We start from the raw sequence: 22,899 nt of genomic DNA on the forward strand, positions 1-22,899 counted from the left end.
TCTGGCAGACATTAAGCAGGTCATCGCAGCTCACTGTCTCTACTTCCCATTAATCCTACCTAGACTCCTGCTTTTTGTGGTGCCTATGCAATAGCAGGTTGTTTCAAGGTTAATCATTTGTTCCTAACAGCTAATCATTTGGCTCTACAGTGTTCCTGACAAAACTGACCTCAGACCTTTCAACATTTTTTTTTAATAATCCAACATCCCGTTCAGGTTGAAGGTGGAGGAGCTGGACAGGCAACAGTGAATGTCTGGGGTTACTGAACGGGGCAATGACTCTGCCTTTTGAGTGTCCTGACACTGAACTACCTTCTTTATAAGACTAAAAAACACACCCACGGGTCGAAAAGCCCCCGCCCCTGAGCGTGTGTAGGAGTAAAGCGTGATGTAAGCGGTATTCTAATCGTATGTTAATCACTAACCAACCAGTATTTAACAGGCGTGTTTGGAAAAGTACTAACCTCTGATTTTTGTGTATAAAAGGAGCACGAAAACCTGCTGTTGGGGTGCTTGATTTGTGGGAAAGTCCTGAGCAGATACAGGATCTCTCCTGACGCCTTGCGGTGGGGTCACTGCACGCCCGGCACGAAGCCGCTTTGCGGAGAACGCTCGTGCTTCATCCGAAACGTCTGTAGGGGCTCCGGGGCTGCAGCCCGCTCCGGGGGCCGGGGCGGGTGGCGGCGGGGCCGGGCGGGACGCGCCGCCGCGCCGCCAGGTGGCGCCCGCCCACCCAGCGGGACTGGCGGAAGTAGCGCCCCGCGCGGGCGCAGGCGGAAGTGACGCCAGGCGGGTCCTGGCAGCCCCGTACGGACCCGCACGGTTTGGGGCTGGGGGACACACACCGAACCGTTCTCTCGGGACGTCCCCGCTGGACAGGGCGCCCCTCCAGCGGCACCTTCCGGAGGCACCTCCCGGCGGCGGCCCGGTGCGGCGCGGGCCCGGTGCACGCTCTGCGCAGCCGCGGCGCCGCGCGGAGCTGGCAGGCCCGCCCGCGTATCCCATAAGCCCCTGCGCGCCGGCCCGCCTCCCTTTTTCGGCCCAGCCGCGATCGGCGCCATCGCCTGCCCGGTCAGTTCCCATCCGCCCCCATCCGCGACCCCCCGCCGGCGCGACCCCCTTTCCTCGCCACCCCCTGTCCCCGCGGTGCGGGGAGTCGCCCCCCTCCGCGGGTAGCGGGGCCTCCCGGGCGGGCCTCGGCGCGGCGGGGCGAGGGGAAGCCGCGGGCGGGCGACGGGAGCGGGCCGGGGGTTGGGGGGGAAGGGGAGCCGTTTCCAGCCCAGCTGCACCGGTTAACGTGAGGTAAAACCCTCGCTTCTAGTTAGCGCGGAGCGGGGGGGGCGGTCCGAGGGGTCCGCAGCTGCGGGGGGTTTGCGCGAGGTGAGTCTCGGTCACTTCGAACCTTTCCAAAAGAAGCGGCGTCGCTGCCGGTGTGTCCGGCGGCGCCGGGCAGGAAGGGCCTCCCAGGATCGCATCTGGAGAGCTGCCGGTGCTCTGCCAGCTTCGGAGGCGGGAGGCAGAGCGGCTGCAGAGCAACACCCATTCCCTCGCTGGCCGCCGAGTGGCCCCTGAGCGGAAGACACTCTGCTACAGGCGCTGCCCGCCGCCACCTCGCGTGCCCCTGCTCACCCCGCTCTGTCTGTCCCAGACGCCATGCCGGCCCTCAGACCGCTCGTGAAACCCAAAATCGTCAAGAAGAGGACCAAGAAGTTCATCCGCCATCAATCTGATCGCTATGTCAAGATCAAGGTAAAAACTCGCTGGGATTTCATTGGAGAACGAGTTCAGGAGCAGTCGGACGGGGTTGGCTTTGGTGGTGAATTAAAGCCCAAAGGGTCAGCGCTGAACCAGGGTTCATGCTGCATCTCTCTGGGGATTGGTTTCGGCTCAAGCCAGTGCCTTGGGGTGGGTGTTTTCAGACCAGTCTCATTTTGTAACTCTTCAATATTTCCTGCGTTTCTTCAGCGCAACTGGCGCAAACCGAGAGGTATCGACAACAGAGTTCGCCGGCGGTTCAAGGGTCAGATCCTGATGCCCAACATTGGCTACGGCAGCAATAAGAAGACAAAGCACATGCTGCCCACGGGCTTCAGAAAGTTCCTGGTCCACAACGTCAAAGAGCTGGAGGTGCTGATGATGAGCAACAAGTAAGTCTGCGGGGGCCGGAGAGGCAGCGCCCTGGGGGGAGACGGGGGGGGTTGTTGCTTTCTCGGCTTCGTCAGTGCTGTGGCGCTGCTGGCGGGAGGGCACAGACGGCGTCTCGGGGCTGGCAAACTCGTACTTTTGGCAAAAATGGGACATTATAGCGGCGGTGAACAGCGCTGCACCTACAGCTTGGATCAGAAGTGTGGCTGCAGGTCTGTTCAAACAGGCCTACATCGCTGTGTAGCGCTTGTTTTCCAAACTAATGAGTAATAATTAAAATAATTAAAAACCAGCTCTTACTGAGGGTTTGTAAGAAGGGAAGCGGAAGGGTCGAGCTGTTCTGGCTCTTTGCCTGACTGGGGCTGTTCTGGGCCTTGGCCTGACATGCCGTCTCGCCTCCCACCAGGTCCTACTGTGCCGAGATCGCGCACAACGTCTCCTCCAAGAACCGGAAGGTGATCGTGGAGAGAGCGGCTCAGCTTGCCATCAAGATCACCAACCCCAATGCCAGGCTGCGCAGCGAGGAGAACGAGTAAACCCACTTCTGCGGCCCAGATGTATTTAATAAAGTGTAAAAACCAAACCGGGGTGATGTTCAGAGGGGCAGGGTCTGTGGGGTGTGGGGGGCCTCGAGCAGCACGCTCGCTCCTGGTAGCGACTTGCTGGTGAATTCAGGAGCGCACACGGCTTCGCAGGTATGTTTTTATTTTTATACCACTCAAACAAAGGATGCTCTTTCACACAGCACTATAAATATTTCTCACATCAACCAACTCTGTCAAAAAAGGAGAAGCAAAAGCTTATTCCCACTCCATGGCTACAAGTGCGTCATGGGGGTTTTGTTCTCTGATCTGCTGTGACACCCTCTCTGTCTCCTAAGGCTTTTTCCCCCTGGGCAAAGCAGGATCGGAGCGCAACAGCCACTACAGCGTCAGCTTCCAAATGCCAGAAGGGTGAGTGGGGGCTGCTCCGGTGCCTGCACCCCTGGCTCGTGCCTTCCCCCTCGCTCCCGTGATGCTCAATACCAAGTCCTGGCTCCCCTGCGTGTGTCGGCTGCTGCTCCCGCGGGGAGAGGGAAGCCGGTGTTAAACGTGCAGAAAAAGCTATGTGAGGTTGGTTACGGTAGCACAATCAGGTGATCATCTCTTGGAAGACAGCTGGTTGAGGTATTTCCCAGTCAAAAACTGGAATAAATGGAAATCAAGCGGGGTCGCTGTGTAGGGCCTGACCACCGCAGAAACACTCGGTGTCAGGGCAGGAAGGGAAGGGGGGGAGTTGGGGTAACGAGCTGCCCGTGCCCGTCTCCTCGTGGCCTACGGTTGTGATGCTCCTCACTCATCAAAGACGTGGCTTTTCTTGCTTTTAGCCACGTTATTCAGTGAAACAATATAAATACATTCTTCGGGCAATTTGGGGTAGAAAGTGCATGTGCAGCGGTTAAAAAACAAAACGTTTTAAACATTTTCTTTGTATTGCAGTAAGGAAATATTTGAGGAAGTAGTTCCCATTTTTCATGGAACCACACTCCTTTTCGATTGCTTTATACGCCCCTTGAAAACTTGTTGAAAAATGAGAATACTTGTTTTCCCACCCCTCCCCTGCATGAGGTCCCTCCTCTCGCGTCCCGGCAGGCTCAGAGGTGCCGGGCAGGCGCAGGCACAGCTGGACCGGCCCCTCGCTGCCGGGGGCAGCCGGGGACTTGCAAGCAGCCGCCGAGGGACCAGCTGGGTGACGCTGTCCTGGCCCGCCCGCGGGTCAACACGGCGGGAGGGCGGCCAAGGCGGCGGGCGGATCTCCCTTAGCTCATGTCCATTGACTCTGAGGCGGGGAGGGAAGCCGAATCTTTCTGAATGCTCTCAAAAAGCGACGCCATTTCAGGGTTGGATCTGATCTGAGATGAAAACTCGGCCATGGCTGGGCTCTTCTCCACTTCAGGGATGGTCAGGAGAGCAGCGACCGCTCTCATGGCCGATCGCTTCAGTTCGTCCTGCTTCTCAAACTCCTGCTTCACGGAACCAGCTTTCACCTGTGAACCCCGGGCACTGCTTTCAGTTGGTGTTTAGAGGAGACAGCGCAGGCACAGGATGGGACAGGCCAGCAGAGACCAGCAGGCTGGGAGCCGTGGTGGCTCTGCGCTCTGCCTGACCTTACCTTGGTGGAGCAAGTTGCCCGGAGCGGCTCAATCAGTCGCTCGAGGCGCTGCAGCACGGCGCTGGGACAGAGTGTGGAGAGCCGGGCCAGCATGATGAACGTCAGCATCTAGGGGAGGAGGCGAGAGAAGTCCAGCCTGGCTCCAGCACACCCCCAGCCCCTGCCCTGGAGCGCGGCCGCAGCCCCCCCGCTATTGTGCCGTACCCGCGTGGCGCCAAGTTTCTTTGTGGTTTTTGGGGGGTTTTAGCAAGAGCTTTGGGCACAGTAGAAATGCCCCCGCTGGAGGCAGCGGCCAGGCGTGGCCTGGCTGGGCTCTGGAAAGGTCTGGGGGCGACGGCAGCATTCAGCACAGGGACTGTGGCAGCGCTGTACCCACACCCGAGTGTGGGTCCATCAATAATGCCATGGAAAGGGGGTAGCACTTCTTATTAATCCCTGAGGCCATCAACAATGACAACGCTACTTTTTTTTCTAACACCGTGTCACCAGCCATGCAGGGCAAGCGACAACCATAAGTTTAAATGCAGATGGAACTTGTTTTAGACTCTGGTAAATCCCCTCTAAGAGCAGCTGCGCCGGGGTTGTGTTTTCAAGGCCGCTGCAGTCAAACCAGAGCTGGATGGTGTCAGGAGAGGCTGCAGCAGCCACACACGGCGCAGCTGGTGCCACACCAGCTTGATTTGAGCCTGGAGAGCGACTCTCACCAGTGCCAGCACCACCCCCAGCACCTACCCGGATGTCATAGTGATCCTTCAGCCCGTCCTCCACGTGGTTCAGATACTCATAGATATCCAGTCGGTCGAGGCAGCTTTCCAGCAGCGTGTACATGCACTCAAAAGCAGCTTTCCTCACGTCAAGGCCGTCATCCACCGTGTGCTTGAACGGCCCCATTTCTACCTTAAAGACGAGAAGAAGCACAGCTCTGAGCCAACAGCAGAGAGGCTCCACCTCGGCTTCACAGGCGCCGAGTCACTGCCGCAGTGCGGCCAAGCGGAGCGAACGACGTACCTCCCGGATGAGCTCCCTCCTGACCTTCGTCTCGTTATACAGGCTGGGGAGAACTGTGCTTAGTAAATCTCGGATTAAGGAAGGTTTGTTGTGAGCAGCAGAATTAAACATGGCTAAAGCCACACGCCGAACATTCAAGTCTGGATCCTGAAGAGTTTTTAGGAAGTCACCTGTGGGATAAGGGAACACCCGTCAGTCCTGCTGCAGTGTTTTACAAGTATTTTAAGGGTGTATCAGTGTATTTCAAGGACCCTGGTTGTGAAAGACCTACCGTAAAATAACTCCAGGGGGCACAGTCTAACAGAGGCACTGGAGATGCCTTCCCTCCCCTTCATTTGGGATACACTGAATGGAAGAAACATGACTTTCCTGCATTTGGATGTAAAAACAAACCCCCTTATTTCAGCTACCTCATCCTAAAATCAGATCAGAAGCTTTGATATTCGAGGAAGTTGGGTTTAGTTTTTTCTTGCTCTGATCTCATCTGCTCAGACTTCTCTGAAACAGAAAGCCCAGTTTTGTACAACAGCTCTGAGATGTAGGCTCCCTAGACATAAGACCCTTTTAACGTAGGTTATATTTTCCAAGATCCTCGTTGTGAAACACCTGAACTCTAAGTTTAAATGCAGAAGGAACGTACACTCCCTAAAAACCTCTGTCACCAACGGAATGCGCCCAGGAGCAAGGCGTCAGAGCACTGAATGAGGACTCACGTGACAGTGTTGCTCTTTAAGCCCAAAAGCAGAGAAACACAGATAAAAACTGCCTGGATCAGGTGAGGTTTACACGGGTGTGAAAAACCCCCAAGCTGCTGATGACACCTGAACAGCTGGTGTTGCCAGCTGCAGCTGCCGGTCGTGCTGGCCTACCTATGCAGCCTTTCAGGAGAGCATCGATGGGCTGAGGCTGGTCTGCAATTGTGAACTTGACTGCAGTTACCACCGTGCTCCGGGCGTGGGGAGAGCCTGTGATGAAGGGGGCAGGAAAAAACGGTGAAAGATCAAGAGAGAAAATCATTGCTGTAACTCTGTGGTACATATCCTGCTCTTGGTCACATTACCTGTGCGTGGAAGAGGTAAGAGAACAGAGGATTTGTGCTAATAACCTCCTGGTTTAAATCCTGCCCCATCTCTGTGTGCAGTCCCTGTTCCCAACACCCTCCCGCCCCCTCTGATCCCCCCTCCCAGATCCCCCCTTTTCCTTTTGCTGCTGCAGACCGGCTCTGCATCCTGTTGCACCCCCCAGCAGTTCTCAAGAGGATTTTCTGGCACAGGGTGGCATCTCCGTCCCCACTGCCCTGCCCGTTACCTGACGACAGCTGCTTCTTCAGCCGGGGCAGCAGCTCTGAGGGATTCACCAGAGTCAGCTTCCCCAGGCACTCAGCCACCACGTTCCGCGTCCCCTCCTCTGTGCACTCACAGTGCTTGAAAAGCAGAGCCCAGATATCCTCCACGTAAGGTTTGAGGCCGTCGGCCGGGGAGGAGCTGATGACTTCCTTTAGCGAGTGCAGCAGGAGGTACTGTCTCTTGGGCTGGCTTCCAATCTCTTTCAGCATGAAGGGCAGATACTCCTTCAGGTTCCCTACGCTGACGTTCCCCAAGGCGTAGGAAGCGGCGGATTTCACCTCCTCGCTGGGGGAGGTGAACGCTTCCAGGATGACGGTTTTGAGCTCTCTCTGAGCGCTGAGGTTCGTGGTGCGCCCCATCTCTGCCAGCGAAAGGAAAGCCAGCACTTTAACAGCAGAGCTGGACTTGGGGTTTTTGATGTCCTGGATAAACTGGTTCACTGTCGCGGGGGCTTCCTTCGGGCAGGCTGAGGAAAGGGCTGCCACGCACTTTGCCACAGAGTAATAGGCCTGTTTGTGTAGCGTCAGCGATGCCCCGGCCGAGCCCGAGGAGTAAACGGGCGCAGTCAGCTGCTTCATCAGCTCCGAGTGACCCATGGTGGCCGTCCTCGTCAGGACCAGAGCCTGGAAGAAGTCTACGATGGCATTCAGTGCCCCGCCCTGAAGCAACGGCGAGTGGACAAGCTGAAAGGTTTCAGCAAGAACGGAACCGCTGATCTTAGAGATGCAGGATGGATAAACCTTAGCCAGAGTAGTAAGGAACACGATGGCCACCTGGGAAACGTGCATGTCGTTCTCAGTGATCAAAGCAGGGAGCTCCGTTAGGACAGACTCTATCATGGCAGGCTTCAGGCTGTCGCTGTAGTTCTTCACCAGGATATCCAGAGCAGTCAGAGTGCTCAGTTTCAAGGCACGTTGATTCTTTCTCAAGAAGGAAGCTAGAATGGGGAAACCTTCCCCGAGAATGGGTCTCAAATCTATTTTAAGTGGAGAACTAGCAATTAAGGTTAATGCTTTGACTGTTGTCAATCTGGTGATTTCGTTTTTGAGCCTCTCCAGAAATATCTTCAAGGTTGGCTGGAGATCAGCGCTTAGATGGTCTCCCAGGTTGTAAATGATTTGCCCCATGCAGGAGATGGCACGCTCCTTCACCTCCTGGTCAATGTCAGCTGCCTTCAGTCGCTTCAGGGTAGCAGTGAAAAGGTCCTTGACGTAGGGCTTGGCATCAAAAGGGCAAGGTTTGTCCAAAGGCCTGAGAACTTTCACAAGTTGCTGAGTAACCAGCAGAGCTTCTGAAGTGATCTTATAGAAGGGGTCTGCAATACAGGTCACAACAGGAGGTAACAGGCTTTTGATATGAGGGTGAAATACCTCCGGCTGGTGGTTGCAAAGAAGAACGTGAAGGAAAGACAGCGTATCAATCCTCATGTTGGAGGAGCTGGATTTATCGGCCAAGGAGAAAACGATACCTGTGGAGGAGGGAGAAGAATGACTGTCATCTTATTTCATCAGGTGGGTTTTATCACACACCCCCCCACACCCCAAAGGAGGACACAATTGCAATCACTTTTCTTTCTTTCCCCTCCCCACCCAGGAGACACATGCCATGGGAGAGAGCTGCCGTCCTTGCTGTCTTTCTGCTTTCCAGGAAGTGGCAGTTCAGACACAGCTGGTCTCTGTAACAGTCCTGGATGGCTGGCTATGAAAGCTGTTTTAAAAGGTAATTTGAAAAGTCATCGTGGGCTGAGATGAGAAGGGATGGTTAGTCAAGTGCAAATAAGAATGACAAATTGGCATGAAGTTAAGACTGGGGAAACTGAGTCCCAACAGGCACTCCAGGCTGCAGGAATGTTCCCTCACAAGTTTCTCCTTCGTTCTCCTATCAGAAGTCTTAAAAAAAAAAAAAAAAAAGCAGCAGGGGCTCTATGTTTATCTAGTTTTACAACTTCTGTTAGTATTGTTTGGAACACAACTGTGGGCATTGAGGATGGACTGCCTTTGCTGAAGGGAGGTACTTCCAAGTCCAATTCCTGTGGCACATATTTATGTTTCCCAGAAGACTTAATGAGAAACATTTATAACAATACTGCTTGCCACCCCTGAAGTCATGCCCGACCCTTGGTTTGAATGTTTTTTTCCAATCTATTAATTCACAAGAGGGAGGTGCATGGATCCAGCCCAGGGACAACCACAGGAGACTTTTTTTATATTTACTGTGCAGTCACCCCCAAAGCAAAGGCAGGACGTTGGTATTGTGAGCCTTTCAGCAGTGGGGTGCTTCAGGAGCTCTGGGCAGGAAAGCTCAGAGAAAAATGTGGTGGTGCAAGTTAAATAATCAGTCAATACAAATAATTTGTTTAAATGCCACCACGTTTTGCAAAAGAAAACGTCACTCATGTTACTGGTCTCAGCAGGCTAACAGCACAATTCCAGCTAGTTTCAAAGGAGGATGAACAGGCCCTTCTAAAGGCATCTCTTCAGGGGACTTGATATTCTTATCCAGGCCTTCAGTGGTAGACAGAAGCCAGGATTGATCGGGGAGCTGTTCAGCACATCAACACAGGGCAGAGCTTGATGTGTGTGTCCTGGTGCCGAGCAGAGTAACACAGAGGAGTGAAACTGGAACAGGCAGGCAAGGGGTGCACGTGTCAGAAATGGACTGAGCCAGCCCCCCGCCCGCACCCCCAGACCACGGAGGAGTTTACCCGGGATGAGCGCAGGGATGTGATCTGCCAGGCAGCCGGGAAGAACGTTGGCCAGTTCCGTCAGGAGGCTGAAACAACCCTGTCTTGATTTGATGCTCTTTTCTTTCAGCTGCTTGTGCAAGGCCTTGACGATGTTGGGGACCTGCAGCGTGGAAAAGAAAACCAGAAAGAAACCCATCGGTCATGGCAGCTTGCAGGGCATGGAGCTACGTGGCCGAAGCAGCTGTCTCAGCCAAGCCAGAGCACTGGGGGTGCAGCAAGAGAACAGACGGAGACAGCGAGAAGCAGCCCAGCCCTTCACCAGAGAACGGCTGGGACAGGCTGCAGGGCAGCACACGCGGAGAAAGACACAGGAGAACAGAAGAGCAGGAGGGGGCGTTAGTCTTTTTCTCCATATCCTACAAACAGGCTCCTAAGCAGCCCTTCCTGAAGTTGCTGTTATCCCCTAACACAAAATTCAGAATTCTGTGATTCTGTGAAAAGCTTAAAGAAACACAACAAAATGACCAGACCAGGACATGCTGCTAAAGGAGTTTAGAGTTTGATGACTCCTTCTTGGTGTCCTGTTTAAGGATCTAGCCCCATCACTGTATTTAAACTTGGACACCCTGCCAGTTTCAGTGAAATCAGAAGAAGTTTCAGTGAAATCAAAAAACAAATCACAGGGCTGAGGTGCAAGCTATTTAAATCTCTCATACGTGTCAGACGATTAATCAGTGATGTAATTACACTTTGGCAGGGATTTTAACCCTCCTGCCTCAAGGACTCACCAGTCAGTAGTAGCATCAGCCAGAAAGAGCTGCTCTCATGGTTGTGCTCTTCTATAAAAACATGGTTATTTCCAGTGGTTTTTTGCCATCTTTTAAAACAGCAGGTGTGGACCCCACAGCATCAGCAAGGACCCTGGGCTAGCAGAGTCCTGAGCAGCGTGTGGCTAAATGATTCTGACTGCACTTACTCCAGCAAACTGCTGAATTAAAGCAGCACATCAGAAAAACTGCTTCCACCATTCTGTGTGATCAGCAGCGATGTGCTGCCTGCGCGCACAGCCACAGTGAGCCCCTGCCTGCTCCCCCCGCCCCAGGCACCGAGCCGCAGGCTCTCCCAACCACTCACCCCAGCACACAGCATCTCCCACAGCTCGCTCCAGGGGTTTCCTGAGCAGCAGCTGGAGTCACTGTAAGGCCAGAGCCTGACCCTGCACCCAGAGGCCAGCCCATGCGGGACACAGCCTGCACACATGGGCAGCGGTGAGTGGAGGCGCGCGAGGCCGCTTATGCCTCGGTGTGGGCGGCAAACGGTGAACACTCAGCTCTCAGGATTTGGTCCCCTCTGGCTGCATGCCCAAGGGCTCCTTCAGCTAGCCACGCTCTCAAGCTTAGCCCTCAGCTAGCCACACTCTCAAGCTTAACCTCCAGCTAGCCACACTCTCAAGCTTAACCTTCAGCTAGCCACACTCTCAAGCCTAACTACCAGGCATGTTTGTTGGTGGCACGGTACCCACTCCTCTCCAGTGCCCTCTGATCTAACCAGCCCCCCATCTTCTCACACACCTGGTTCTGAAGCATGGTCAGGGGCACCTCATCTTTGCCCGAGGCATCTGAAGCGTGCAGCCAGCTCTGGATGGGCAGCGTTTGCTTCAGCAAGGAGATATAAGCGCTGAAGATGTCAGCTTTGACGTTCTCCTCTCTCTCTTTGAATCTGCTTATCAAGACCGGGGAAAGAGTTTTGTAGAAGTCCTGAAGGAGATCGTGCCTGCTGCTGACAATGGCCTCCAGGCACTTCGCAGCAGACCTGCGGACCTTCCAGCTGATGTCATCGTCGTCACTGTACTCATCGTCGCTTTCTGGAAAGAAGACAAGGGAAAACAAGGTGTGCCATTATGAGAAAACCAGCGATACAGGATCACTTGATCCTCAGAGCTTCCCTCTCCAGCTGACCAGACAAACAGATGCCAGTAACTCACACATATCTGGGAGCAGTGAATTGTCTGGGATAGCCTGTCCCTACAGATGTCATTACCCGCCTGTGTGACCCAGGGCTGCCCTGTGTCAGATTCTTCTGTTCCAGTTAGAGCTGACAGAGAATAAACCTTAAGGTTACTACCCTTACAGGCCCCTTCAGCTCAGGCAGCGAGGCTTTTGTTTTGAAGGGAGAATGAGTTCCCAGATTTCAAAGCCAGAAATACATAAATATTTGTCTTAGGCTGGTTTGTGCCATTCAGGAATTGCTAACAATTTGCTATGTTATTGGCAGAACATTTAACACGTTCTCCAGGAAGCTGGCCAGGATCTTACCCCAACTAGTATGAAAGTGAACAGAAATGCCTTTCTTCCAAGGAACTTGTTCTAACTTTTGCTCTTAGCTGCCACACTATATGCAGCTATACAGACAGTATGAAGCATCCTCTTTAGCTAACAGGCATTAAAATTCTGCTCCTATCTGGCCAAGGCTCAACATCCACCTCAAAGTAAGAACAATTCAGATCTGAGGAACTTGTCAGAAAAAAGTAAAACTAAACCTCGGAATTACTGCTGGAACTTGGCACAGAGCTATGTTATTACCATTGGTAAATTAAAATAACCCATTTAAAAGAATTCACTGTCTTGAAGCAGATCTGGAAAGTAACATCGCAGAGGGTGAGAAAGCAGGAAGGGGAGAAATGTTAACCCAGTGTTTTGCTGAGCACAGTCATCCTCACAAGCAGGCACCTTGCTCTTCATCCTCCCCATTTTCAGTTTCCATCATCTCTTCCTCTTCCTCCTCTTCATTATCATAGTTGTAGTTTGGGTCAAAGGTGATGTACTTCAAACATAACCCCATCACATTAGGGATGTGAGGGTCAATTTCCTTTGGGCACCTATCATGACAAATAAAAATTCTGAGAGTTAATAAATCAAAGACTAAGCTATTTTAAATATTCAAATAACGTAATTAATCTCAACAGGATCCCAAAATGCTTCACAGACTTTATGAACATTTTGTTAACATTAGTTAAACCAGAGCTGCTCCTTCCTGCTGTGCACGAAGCAAGACCACATTGCCCTGGGGAGGATGCAATGATTTCTATAAGGAAAAAAAAAACCAAATAAACTGCCTTCACCACCTGGCTGAATCCTCCCTCTGTGGGAGAAAACCTCAGCAGCTCTGCAGGGCTCCTTTTTTCCAAGAGAAGCAGTAGACATTAGACCAAACACTGGGAGAGCTGCAGCTCAGCAGCTCTTCTGCCTGAGCCCCCTTCCTGCCTCCCACTCCCTCCACGCACCAGGAGCAGGACAGTTCCCTCTTGCCGAGGAATCCTCCAAGGACAAGGCAAACTCCCACTCCTGCAAAACCAATACAGAAACACACTCTCACATGTTGAGGTAAAATAGCTCATAACTCAAGCCCAGCTCCGTGAAGGAGAGAGTTCATTTGTGAAGTGTCCTTCCCGACAGGAAGGCAGGTAGGAAGGCACCCAAGCCTGGATGCTGAACGTAGATGTTTACACCAGGAGGATGGTGTGCAGCCATTCCTCAAGGGCACGCACCTTCGCACAAAAGACTCAAAGGCCTGAAAGCAGTACTCCCGCAGCTCGTCATCTTCCACGTTACAGTACTGAACGATGAGAGGAATGATCTTCTCCAGATGTTCTCCTGGGAAAGACAAAGCAAGCAGCAGTGAAAAATCATTGCAGCCTTCGCTCATTGGAGCAGTCAACAGCTCAGCCACCTGCCACCTCCTTCGTGTGCCCGGCGGAGCGTTGCTCCCCTGGACCTCACGGGCAAGGAGCCAGCAGCCCCCAAAGCCCAGCTGTGCCGGGCTCTTCAGCAGCCAGCCCCTGCTCCCCACCTGCAGCCCCTTGTTGGCATTTCAGTCACGGAAAGAGCTGCGATTAGAGATCTTCTAGGGCCTCATCTCAGCTCTGGCAGATCTTATAGACAAGTAATACAATATGCTGCCCTCCATTTCTCCTCTCATTTAAAATGGGGTGAATCCACTGACCTAATTCACAGAGGTGTTAATTCAGATCAGGGAAGCACTGCAAGACCTTGAGATGAAATCACCCCAAAGGGCAGCCAGAGAGTTACTCTGGTGTCTCCTCCCTTCCAAGCTGGTGATCAGAGGGCCAGGTCAGGACCACAGAGAGAATTGCAAAGTACAAGTCATTAACATGTTAGAACAGAGCGAGCACACTTCTTTTACCCCTAAAACGAGCCACTCTAAAACACACACATGTGTCCCAGTGCCATTTCTTGCTACTCATCCTACCTATGCGGTGTCCAGCCTGCCTGCTGATGCCAGCGACACACTGAATGTACGTCCTGGTAGTAGAAGTAGACTCATTCCTCTTCAGCTCGGCCAGCAGATGCTCTGTGAGCTCTGAGAAGATGTTTCCACTGCAGGTCAAGACAAGATGACCCAAGGCGATGATGGCCCTTTTACGCACTGCCAGCCTGGGGCTCGTCAGCTGGGGCAGGAGGCAGCTCAGGATGGAGGAATGGAAGGAGTAGAGTGTTCCCCCTAGTCTGCAATCAACAGAACAAGGCAGCAGTTGAAAGTCAAAGCCTCAGAGAAAAAGCCCTCTTGCCAGCAGAAAATGTAAAAATCCTTCAGCTATGAAGACTTTACGCAGGCTGTGGGGAGGGAGAGAAGGGTGGATTTGGCATTTTGGTCTGAACACTGACTTGTTCTGTAAAACACAGGGAGAGGTTATTTGTCTCTATCATGGAGGAGTTCGATTTTGTCTGTGTCCTTCTGGATGACCTGGGGGTTTGTCAATAATTTTCTGCACGCAGTTGACATGTGACACTGTCACTCTGACTTATGTAATGAGAGAAAGAGGCAGCCAGGGAAAAAAAAAAATGCATGTGTGATCAGATCACAGGGCGAAAATAAACTTCCCTGCTTTGCCCTCTCCCTCCCTACGTCCGTTTGAACTGAGCCCCTGTGGGATCCATCACCAGTGTTCCTGCTCTTCCCAGGCACAGAGAGGCTCCGCGTGTCATCTCGTATCCCTGCTGGGGAATCTGCTCTGCTGAGATACCCCCAGCGGCAGCCAACCCAAATCCTTTATTTTTAAGTCCTCATAGTAGGATTAGGGAACTACAGAAATCACAAGCAAACACATAGAGGCAGCCCCCTGCTGCACACAGCTGCCAGAAGAAAATCCTTTGGTACCTGCTCAGCATATCTGACAGAATGTCAAGAGCCTCCAGCTGCACAGACACGTCCTCCTGCTTGCCAATGGCTCCTGTCAGCTGGGCTGTGATCTTTTTGCACACATTCGCTGTCATGCTGGAGCCTGCAAGAGAGAAATTTGTCCCTACTGTCAGATAAAAATAAGTCTTTTTACTGCTAAGAACCACTCAAGCCCTCCTACATTAAAAAAAGAAAATCACCCCTGGGAGACCTAACCAGAACAGCAGTCAACTAGCTCTCGTGTGTGATGGTGGACACCCCCGGCAGCCCGCAGGGATCCCCCGCTGCAGTACGATGCCAGAACTACCCGAAAGAAGCTTCTCTTCTCAGAGACTGGTTTTTACCCTAAAACGCCCTGGCTGTCTCACAGGGAGCCCCCAGACCCGTGCAGTGCAGGGAATAGAGCTGGCTGGAAAGTTTCTGGCATGTTTTTTCCCATTTTTAACTCAAAAATGTTCAGTTTCAACAAATATTTTCTCGATAGGAAGAACAGTCTTGACAGAAACTGTTCCTCAGCTCCATTATGAAATTTAAGGGTAGAACTAGATAAATCTAAATAGATAAAGCACACACAGCTTCACGTCCCACAGAACTCTCCAAGGCAGGGACAGCTCCTCCCCTCACCATTCTGAACAGCCTCTGTGAGGCAACAGAGACAAAGCAGAAGCAGAACACCCTGGGAGTGTCACTAACTGCTGTACAGCACTGAGGCACATGCTGCTGCTCCAACTGTTCTTTAAACCTGCCCCTTGCTCCAGAGAGCACCCACATGAGTGGGGCTCAGGGTTAAGAGAGCACGGGGGGAGATGTCCAACCTCTCCATTTTGCATCAAGCCCACACTGCTTTTGCTGCATTCCACCCACCCAGTGCCAATCCCAACCCTGAAGGAGATGACTTATCTGTTGCTACTCTAGAACAGTTTCAGTTCACGTGACGGATGTTAAATAAAGAATTCTGAAAGGATGGCTCGCAAGAGCTTAATGTTTTGCAGAAACTGAGAGAGGAGTTCAGCAAGTGTTGGCATGTTAGTTCTAGTTCTCCTCCCAACCTAAAATCCAGCAGCCTGGCAGCGCTGCCACAGCCACCTGCCATGAAGGAACAACAGATACAGGAGATGGCTGCAGAGGAAACTTAAATCTCCAGGTGCCTTGGGTATCTCCTGAGTAGCTGCTGCCTTTCTGGGGTCCGTAGTTCCAGAGGCAGGAGGAGCAGCCGGCGCAGCTGCGGCAGTCGGGAGACTCGGTCCCGGCAGGCTGCGGGCAGGAGGCGCAGTGCTGGCACCGCTGGTCTGAGAGCCACAGCCAGAGCGCCCGGCCAGCGATACCCGGAGGCACACCGAACGCCTGAGCATGGCCATCAACAAGAACGGATTTCTCCAAGAACTCAGCTGCACTTTCAGACTTAAGTATCCTCAGAGGGACCAGCTCAAGTTTGCATTTCATCCCGTCTTTAATCACGCTGTGTCTCAGCTTCTACTGTCTCTCCTCCTTATTTCACTAGTTGTCCTCTAGCAGAGTGAATATGGAATCTGTAACTTGTTGGCTCTGAACTACATGTTTTCCTCTGTCTCCCAAAGGCTGCAATTCCCTGTGGCCTCAGCCTGACCAACGGGACAGACGTTTTACCTGTCGAAGCTGGCGGCAGCTCGGAGATGACTGTTTTTAGTCCAATGCTGGAGATGTCCCGCAGCTGCTCCTTGTCCGATAACATGTTTGTACACAGCGTATCCACAATGGTTTCCACCTGGTACTCCTTCACCTTTCCAACCAGTGGGCCCAGACTGTGGGAGGAGAAGCCAGTCAGAATGAAGAGGAAGAGGGATGCTTTCCATCAGCAAAAGGGATGCTCAGGCTCGCTCCTCCCCAAAGGCAGCTCAGCCCCAAGTGCAAACATTACCAAAACATCACTATGGAGTGCCGACATCCTGCAGCACTTCTTGTGTCCCCAGGTTTACGTTCCCTGCATTGTTGCCTCAGTTAACTCGGTATCAGGCTAAAGTGGATTTTAGATCAGATTTGTAAGAGGACATTTCAGCAAACACGAGGCCAGTTAAGACCTTACTGAAAGGAGCAGCTCAGAAATTATGAGACAATGAATTGGAACCAAAGCAACCATGTTACACAGAGTAACAGTAAAACCTACAGACAGGTGTCAGAAAAAAACAAAACTACCCAACTATCAAAAACTGATTTTCAGGAGGAAATGCCAAACGGATTTTCGCAAGCAATTAGCTACCTATTGCCCTCTGCTGCATGTGTGAAAACCTCTACTTGAGCCAAGGCTCAGCATTACAGCAGAGGGAAGACTGCTCCCTTCCCCCTGCACTTTTTAAAAATTATTATTATTAGAAAAATTTTCTGTTAACAACCTATGTTTCCTGCTGGTAAATCTGTATTCAAAATTGTGCCCAGAGTGTTTGTCAGCATTTGTTTGCAACTATTTATTTTTGTGTCTTCACAAGGTTACTAGCTAAAATGTACAGTATTAACTGTATTTCAGCAAGTCCCATGTTATGGCTTTCCTTCCCTAACCGGTTGCCCTTAACTCTGAATTAACCTAATGAATTCAAAATGCAGTTGTTTCCCATGAATATTCTGCAGCCCTTACTAAGAAACTGCTGTTTCATGGACAGCAAATCTGGTTGCTAGAAAGTTCATGAGAAGCAAACACAGATCAGTGGAAACATCATACCGCATAGAAAATTCCATCTTATTTTAGCAAACAGCCACAGACATGACTTTGAGCCCAATTTCAACCCTAACAACATGTCACTCCTCTACAGGTGGAGCGAGCTTGCCCGCGGCTCCACGACCGACCCGTGGCAGGGCTGTGGGCCCAAGCCCCAGTGGTTGTGCCACCCCTCCTCTGCCATGGAACTGTCTGCCCAGGTGAAGAACAGACCAACACCACCGGGTAACCCTTCACGCCCAAATCCAGCAGTTACTTTGGAAGGGTTTGGACCTGAACAGAGATTCCTGACAGATGCTACAGGTACTTTTCTACTTCCCTGAGTCGATACCACCCCACAGAGAAGCAGCTACTTGCTGTAGCAGTGGCGTGGCTGTGCTCCAATTTCTGTGCCAGGTACAAAATGTTAGTCACTGCTTTCTTGTTCCCTTTCTTGGGGGGACTAGTCAAAACTGAATGATTTGAACTGAATAATATAGATATTTTCCTTCTGGTTCAAAAAACTCAGGAGAATTGAACAGCTCCCTGTGATTCATGTGCAGCACAACCATTTTTCTCTATAGGATTCTAGAGTTTTAAAAATATCATCATGCTGCTGTTCCAGAGCAAAAATATATTTAAATAACCAGTTCCTGAAGGTTTCGGTTCTTTTTTTCCCCTCTCTCAGTAGGATGTCCTCATAGCCAGGTGAAAATAGAAAATGGAGTAAAAGAAAGGACTAATCTGCAGTTTTAGGTTTTCTTTTTTTTTTTACATGCTATATAGAAAAGAGGGACTAGAGGTTTTGGCTCTGTATGCTGCATAATACTAGGGCATAGGCATTGATTCCTGGGGACTATCATCAGTGCTACGTGTCCATACAGCTCAAAAAGAAAGGCTATCAGTTGGCTGTGGAGTACAAAAAGAGACGGAGAGACGTGTAGTGCTTTCCACATACCCTCCTTTCACTGAAGTTTCTGCCCAGGAGAGGCTCTGCTCCTGACAGTCAGTGGTAAAAGCCCCCAACTTCATCGGGAGCTGAACATGACTGTCAAAACATCGGCTGTGATGATTTACATTTTCTGAAGAGCTTGCGTGAGAGGACATGGTGCTAGCACTCTACCATGTTTATGGCCAGACACAGTTTATAAAGTCCTTGTACAAAAATGCGTTTTCTGTCTCCTTTTTCCCTCTCCCACTCAGCACAGCTCCGGTAACACACACTGTACGGAACAGCCATGCTGCTGTCTCCAGCTGGCACACGCGGACAGCAGGCTTCACAAACACTACAGGTACGCAAAGCAAACTCACACGCAGCCTGTTCTGTATCAGACTATTCCTAAATGCAACAATCCGGACAATAATAGCTGTTTAGACTCCGAGTAGCTACTCTGACATACAAGAATCAGGAAAGAAATAGTAAATAATAAGACTCTGTGCAAGTTGTGTTCAATCTTACACCTCAACACGCAGAAAAGAACCAATGGTTATCCCTGTTTTACCGGCAGGGACACTGAGGCACAGAGAAGCTCAGGAACTCATCTAAACTGAAAAAAAAAATCAGAGAAACAGAAACAGGGGAAGTTTTTATATGGATTTCAAATCTGTGAGTTTTTTGGGGGTGAAGTGTGATTTCCTCTGAAGAAATAAGATCATAGTTTTAGATGGTAAAATCAACTGCAAGACCTCTCAGTAGTTTCCTAACTTACTCCTGAATCCTGACGTGGGCTGCAGAGATCCACACTTGGGCCTAATCCCACTGCCAATGTCCTTCAGACCGTCGCATTTCTCCTTCTTAGAGATCCCTGACACCTGGCTGGGAGTAACTGACTGGGCATTAACTGCTGCAAGCACCTCCTGGAGTACAACAAGGAAATATTACCAGTTCCAATTTGAGGCCTTCTCATTATCCCATTCTGGATGAATTAGAGATTGCAGTGGGTATGGACTTACTGCTAATGCAACCATAGATAAACAGGCAAAGAAATCTGTACTCTGTTCAGTGCCCAACTGTTTTGCTTTAAAAAACAGAATAAACAAACCCAAAGCAGGCAGAGACAGGAACAGGGCCAGAAAAAGTCAGGACAGTGGGAATCAAAAAGAAAGGGCCAAAGGTCACAGGGAGAGTACAGGGATAGAAGCAGTATATGGTTAAAAAGAAGGGAATATGGATAAGATCTGCAGTAGGAAAGAATACAGGAACCCAAAGTTGTCTTTAAATGGCCCACCTTTGTGGAGCCCTGTGTGTGAACTGACCCATTCAATGCCACTGCTAGAATGAACACTCCCGTTTAGCTATGCTGGGGGAGGGACAGGAGAGAACATGGCAGCAGCAGCATCACCTCACCAGACGATTCGGTAGCAGAGGAACCTCCTGCCTTTTTCATTTGGATTCAAAAAATACTGAAACGGTCAAAGGCAAAGCAACAGCACAGGCTACATGGAGTCAAAGCAGGGAAAAAACCCAAGTGCGTTATAAACTTTAATGAAAATGCCCTTCAAGAGTACGATTCAGCCCTGAAATTCAAACGCCATTTTTGAAGGGCTCTACATGTTTAGTACCATCTCTATCAAAGACAGGACCGCTGGGAAATTCAGCGCTGGATTTCAAAGCCCGAGAAAGGAGAGGAACTTGATGACCAAAATTTTAAACTCAGCTTCTCTCTGAAGAAATAAAATCTTAGGCATGCTCCTTTTGATATGGCAAGATTCACAATATAAACACTGAACTACTTCCCAAATCACCTGCTGCTTCTGCAGCGATATTGGCATGCTCCCGCCTTCTGAACATCAGCGGAGAAAGGAACTGCTGTGCCGGGCACAGAGGGAAAGCCCTCCCGAAGGAGGTCTGAGCGCGGGGCCAGCGCTGCCAGGCCAGGCCCCGCTCTGCTGAACCCTCCGCAGTCTGGGGCAGCTCTCTGACTGCCCAGGAACATGGTAACGACCACCAGGCTCTTACCACTTGACAGCCAGGTTCTGTACTTCCCCATTTTTGTCCTCCAGCAATTTCAAAAGCATTTTCACAACTTTTTTCTCGCTGTCTTCATCTAGTTTTATCGAATCTTTCTGCAGTTCCATCATCAGGTCGTTGGTGGCCATAAACCTGAAAGAATATATAGCAAAAGCGGATTAGCTGACATACAGACACAAATGCATTTCCTTCGCATCCCTTTGGACAGTGAAACTTGGCAATTAGTGCTTGTATGAAAACACACGTTCAAAGAGTAACTTACAACCCTTTACACTGTCCTGAAAAATAAGGTAAAAAGAATTATTACTACCTTACAAGTGGAAGACTCAGATAGAGATAGCTGGCAAAAAGCTTTAGCTAAGGACTCTGTGAAAATGAGAAATACATGTTCTCTCCGCTCCTTAAAATACATAACAGGGACAGGGTAATCTAAAACTCTAAAACTGGCACCCAGCTTGTGTATTTTTCTCTCAGTGACTAAATCAAGATGGTTAACTATGCTAGAAAAAATCATGGTGGGCTTTTTTCACCAATTGCCCAGCCTAGGAAAACTGGTCTAGGATCTAAGAACACACCTGGCTCTGTTCTTTCTGGCTTATTTAGCACTGATAGTATGATCCCACACATGGAGAAGGCCTACTAAACTCAGAAATTAAAAATAAAGTCATGACTCCATGCAAATTATACCTTAGAAGTTCCCCAGGCTATATTTAGATCGCTATGAGCAAAACCAAGCACGTATTTATCGTTCCAGCTTAGAAGGAAAAACAAACTCCCAAGTGACTGTTAGCCAATATAATCTTCTAACAGGGACATTGTCAAACAGATATTGAGAAGTTCTGGAAAGTCTCCTATTTTCCTGGAGCAGGAAATGTAAAAGGTCCCATTAGAGAAGTCTGAGGTTCTGAGAAATGCTAGTGTGGGTATCGTAGATTAGCTGCTTGCTAGCGTTAGCCCCAGCACAGGGATGGGTGTCTAAAAGAACCACAGAGGAGCTCTTCCCTCTCATTTCCCAAATGACACCTCCGTTTTAAATGAGGCTCTGATGTCATTCGTTCAGCATGTAAGAGCCCTCACGTCCCAGGGCAACATTTGTGTCTGCAATCTGCAAGCCTACTCTCGAGTGGCAGCTAGGTGCATCTGGAACGAGGGACCGCCGCGGTGTTAGACAGCCAGCCCAAAACCCAGAATGAGGGAAACAGGGGGACTCTGCCCCTTAATGTCAACCAGACGCAACCTATTTTTGATTCTGCAAGAGCTCCTAAGCTGCACTTGCAGTTCCACGTCTGCGTAGAACAAACGTGACCAATTATGGCCACGGGCTGAGCAGAGCCTTCCGCAGCAACGCACCCAGCTTTCACCTCGCTGCCTGCTGCCGCCCTGCCCGCAGCGCCTCGGACACTGGCACCCGGGTCCCCTCGCGAGAGGGAAGCACGTGAACCCTGGCCCTATAACCGGGCGTGCAGCTGAAGACAGACAACGGGCTCATGTTAGACCGTGCGCTGGGAGGAAACGGCCCTGGAGTACCTCTGTAAGATGGCACGTGCCCTGCGTTGGGCACTGTGTTTGGAGTATTGGCTGTAAATTCTCTGAACAAGACGTTTGTGCAGCTACCCCGTCACCAACTTGTTCAAAACGTACCTATTTTAACATCAGAAAAACATCAGCAGCCCCTGCAAAAATCAACCTACTTTTAGGACATTACTGAAAGACCTCAAAATACCAAGTCTGGCACAAACGTTCCCTTCCAGGTTGATACTGAGAGAAAGATATGTGCACGGGTGAAATCCTGCATACTTGTTAGTTTCAACAATTTTTTACACAGCACCTTAAGTATCAAGCCACAGCTCCAAGCCTAAAAAGACATTGATTTTTTCTGCTGACATAAAGAGAATAGAAGAATCTTAGTCCTGTTAGGGAGGCATATTTTCCCACCGCACAGAAACAGTTCTTAAAGCAATCTGAGCACAGCCCATATCCGCAGCGTCCATCACCGGGGTGACACGGCTGCTCAGACTGGTGCCTCTCAGCCTTTTTAATGCACCAGCCATCTAACCTTCTGGCGGAAAAACAAACTAAGAAGTATTTCAGCATTTGTGCTACGATGGTCTTCCTTTGCAAAACAAGTAAGAATTTGAAGTCTAGCTCTTGAGACTTTCCACTTTGCTCATTCCCTTCCATTACGCAGCAACCTAGGCAAGGGAGGGGAACGCTGTTGGTTTCTCTACGTTCCCCCCTCAGCCTGAACAACACAGCTGGCTTGAAATATTGCAAATAAAACCGATTCAGTCCCCTGGTACAGAAGGATCCTGCGCACCCAAAGTTGGATTTTACCCGTCGGCAGGGTCGGGGGCACCGTGCCCGCTCCTGACGCTGAGGGACCCCCAGTGCGAGGGGACACCCCCTCAGTGCGAGGGGACCTCCCCAGTACGAAGGGAGCCCCGCAGCGGGGAGCCCCCCGCCCGGCACCCCTCCCCGTCCCCCCCGGCGCCGTCCCCATGGCCCTCCCCGGCCGGTGCCGCACCTGAAGTCCTTGTCGGTGGAGGTCATCTTCTCCAGCAAGCTGGAGATGTGGTAGGAGACGCTGGCCATGGCGGCGGCGGGGCTGCGCGGGAAGATGGCGGCGGGCGCGGGGGCCGGGGTCCCGGCGCTCCCCTCAGGGCCGCGGCCGGCCGGGCGCCCCCCCGAGGCGGCGGGGCCGGCCCCGAGGCCCGGCGGTGCCCCG

General features: G+C 51.2%; 2 protein-coding genes across 5 annotated transcripts; one reads left to right on the forward strand and one right to left on the reverse strand.

The window, feature by feature from the left end:
- Positions 1–837: 837 nt before the first annotated feature.
- Positions 838–2,728, forward strand: RPL32 (ribosomal protein L32). 2 transcript variants are annotated; one of them, XM_074878750.1, is made up of 4 exons: positions 838–1,071; positions 1,649–1,749; positions 1,966–2,147; positions 2,552–2,728. In XM_074878750.1, exons 2-4 carry the CDS (start codon positions 1,654–1,656, stop codon positions 2,679–2,681), a joined length of 408 nt encoding a protein of 135 aa, XP_074734851.1. In that variant the 5' UTR covers positions 838–1,071; positions 1,649–1,653; the 3' UTR covers positions 2,682–2,728. The 2 variants fall into 2 exon arrangements, with proteins under 2 accessions (XP_074734851.1, XP_074734852.1); XM_074878751.1 differs by lacking the exon at positions 838–1,071 and adding an exon at positions 1,280–1,302.
- Positions 2,729–2,833: 105 nt separating this feature from the next.
- Positions 2,834–22,876, reverse strand: LOC141947564 (cullin-associated NEDD8-dissociated protein 1-like). 3 transcript variants are annotated; one of them, XM_074878748.1, is made up of 15 exons: positions 22,699–22,876; positions 20,163–20,306; positions 16,162–16,316; positions 14,515–14,638; positions 13,606–13,862; positions 12,884–12,989; positions 12,066–12,214; positions 10,908–11,200; positions 9,355–9,496; positions 6,724–8,118; positions 6,174–6,269; positions 5,305–5,474; positions 5,029–5,193; positions 4,297–4,404; positions 2,834–4,171 (listed from the first exon to the last, which is right to left on the reverse strand). In XM_074878748.1, exons 1-15 carry the CDS (start codon positions 22,764–22,766, stop codon positions 3,944–3,946), a joined length of 3,600 nt encoding a protein of 1,199 aa, XP_074734849.1. In that variant the 5' UTR covers positions 22,767–22,876; the 3' UTR covers positions 2,834–3,943. The 3 variants fall into 3 exon arrangements, with proteins under 3 accessions (XP_074734849.1, XP_074734848.1, XP_074734850.1); XM_074878747.1 differs by having other exon boundaries at positions 6,613–8,118; XM_074878749.1 differs by lacking the exons at positions 14,515–14,638; positions 16,162–16,316; positions 20,163–20,306; positions 22,699–22,876 and adding an exon at positions 12,620–12,680 and having other exon boundaries at positions 6,613–8,118; positions 13,606–13,750.
- Between the last annotated feature and the right edge of the window lie 23 nt (positions 22,877–22,899).

Source organism: Strix uralensis, chromosome 10 (genome assembly GCF_047716275.1).
Source record: "Strix uralensis isolate ZFMK-TIS-50842 chromosome 10, bStrUra1, whole genome shotgun sequence".
Lineage (NCBI taxonomy): Eukaryota > Metazoa > Chordata > Aves > Strigiformes > Strigidae > Strix > Strix uralensis.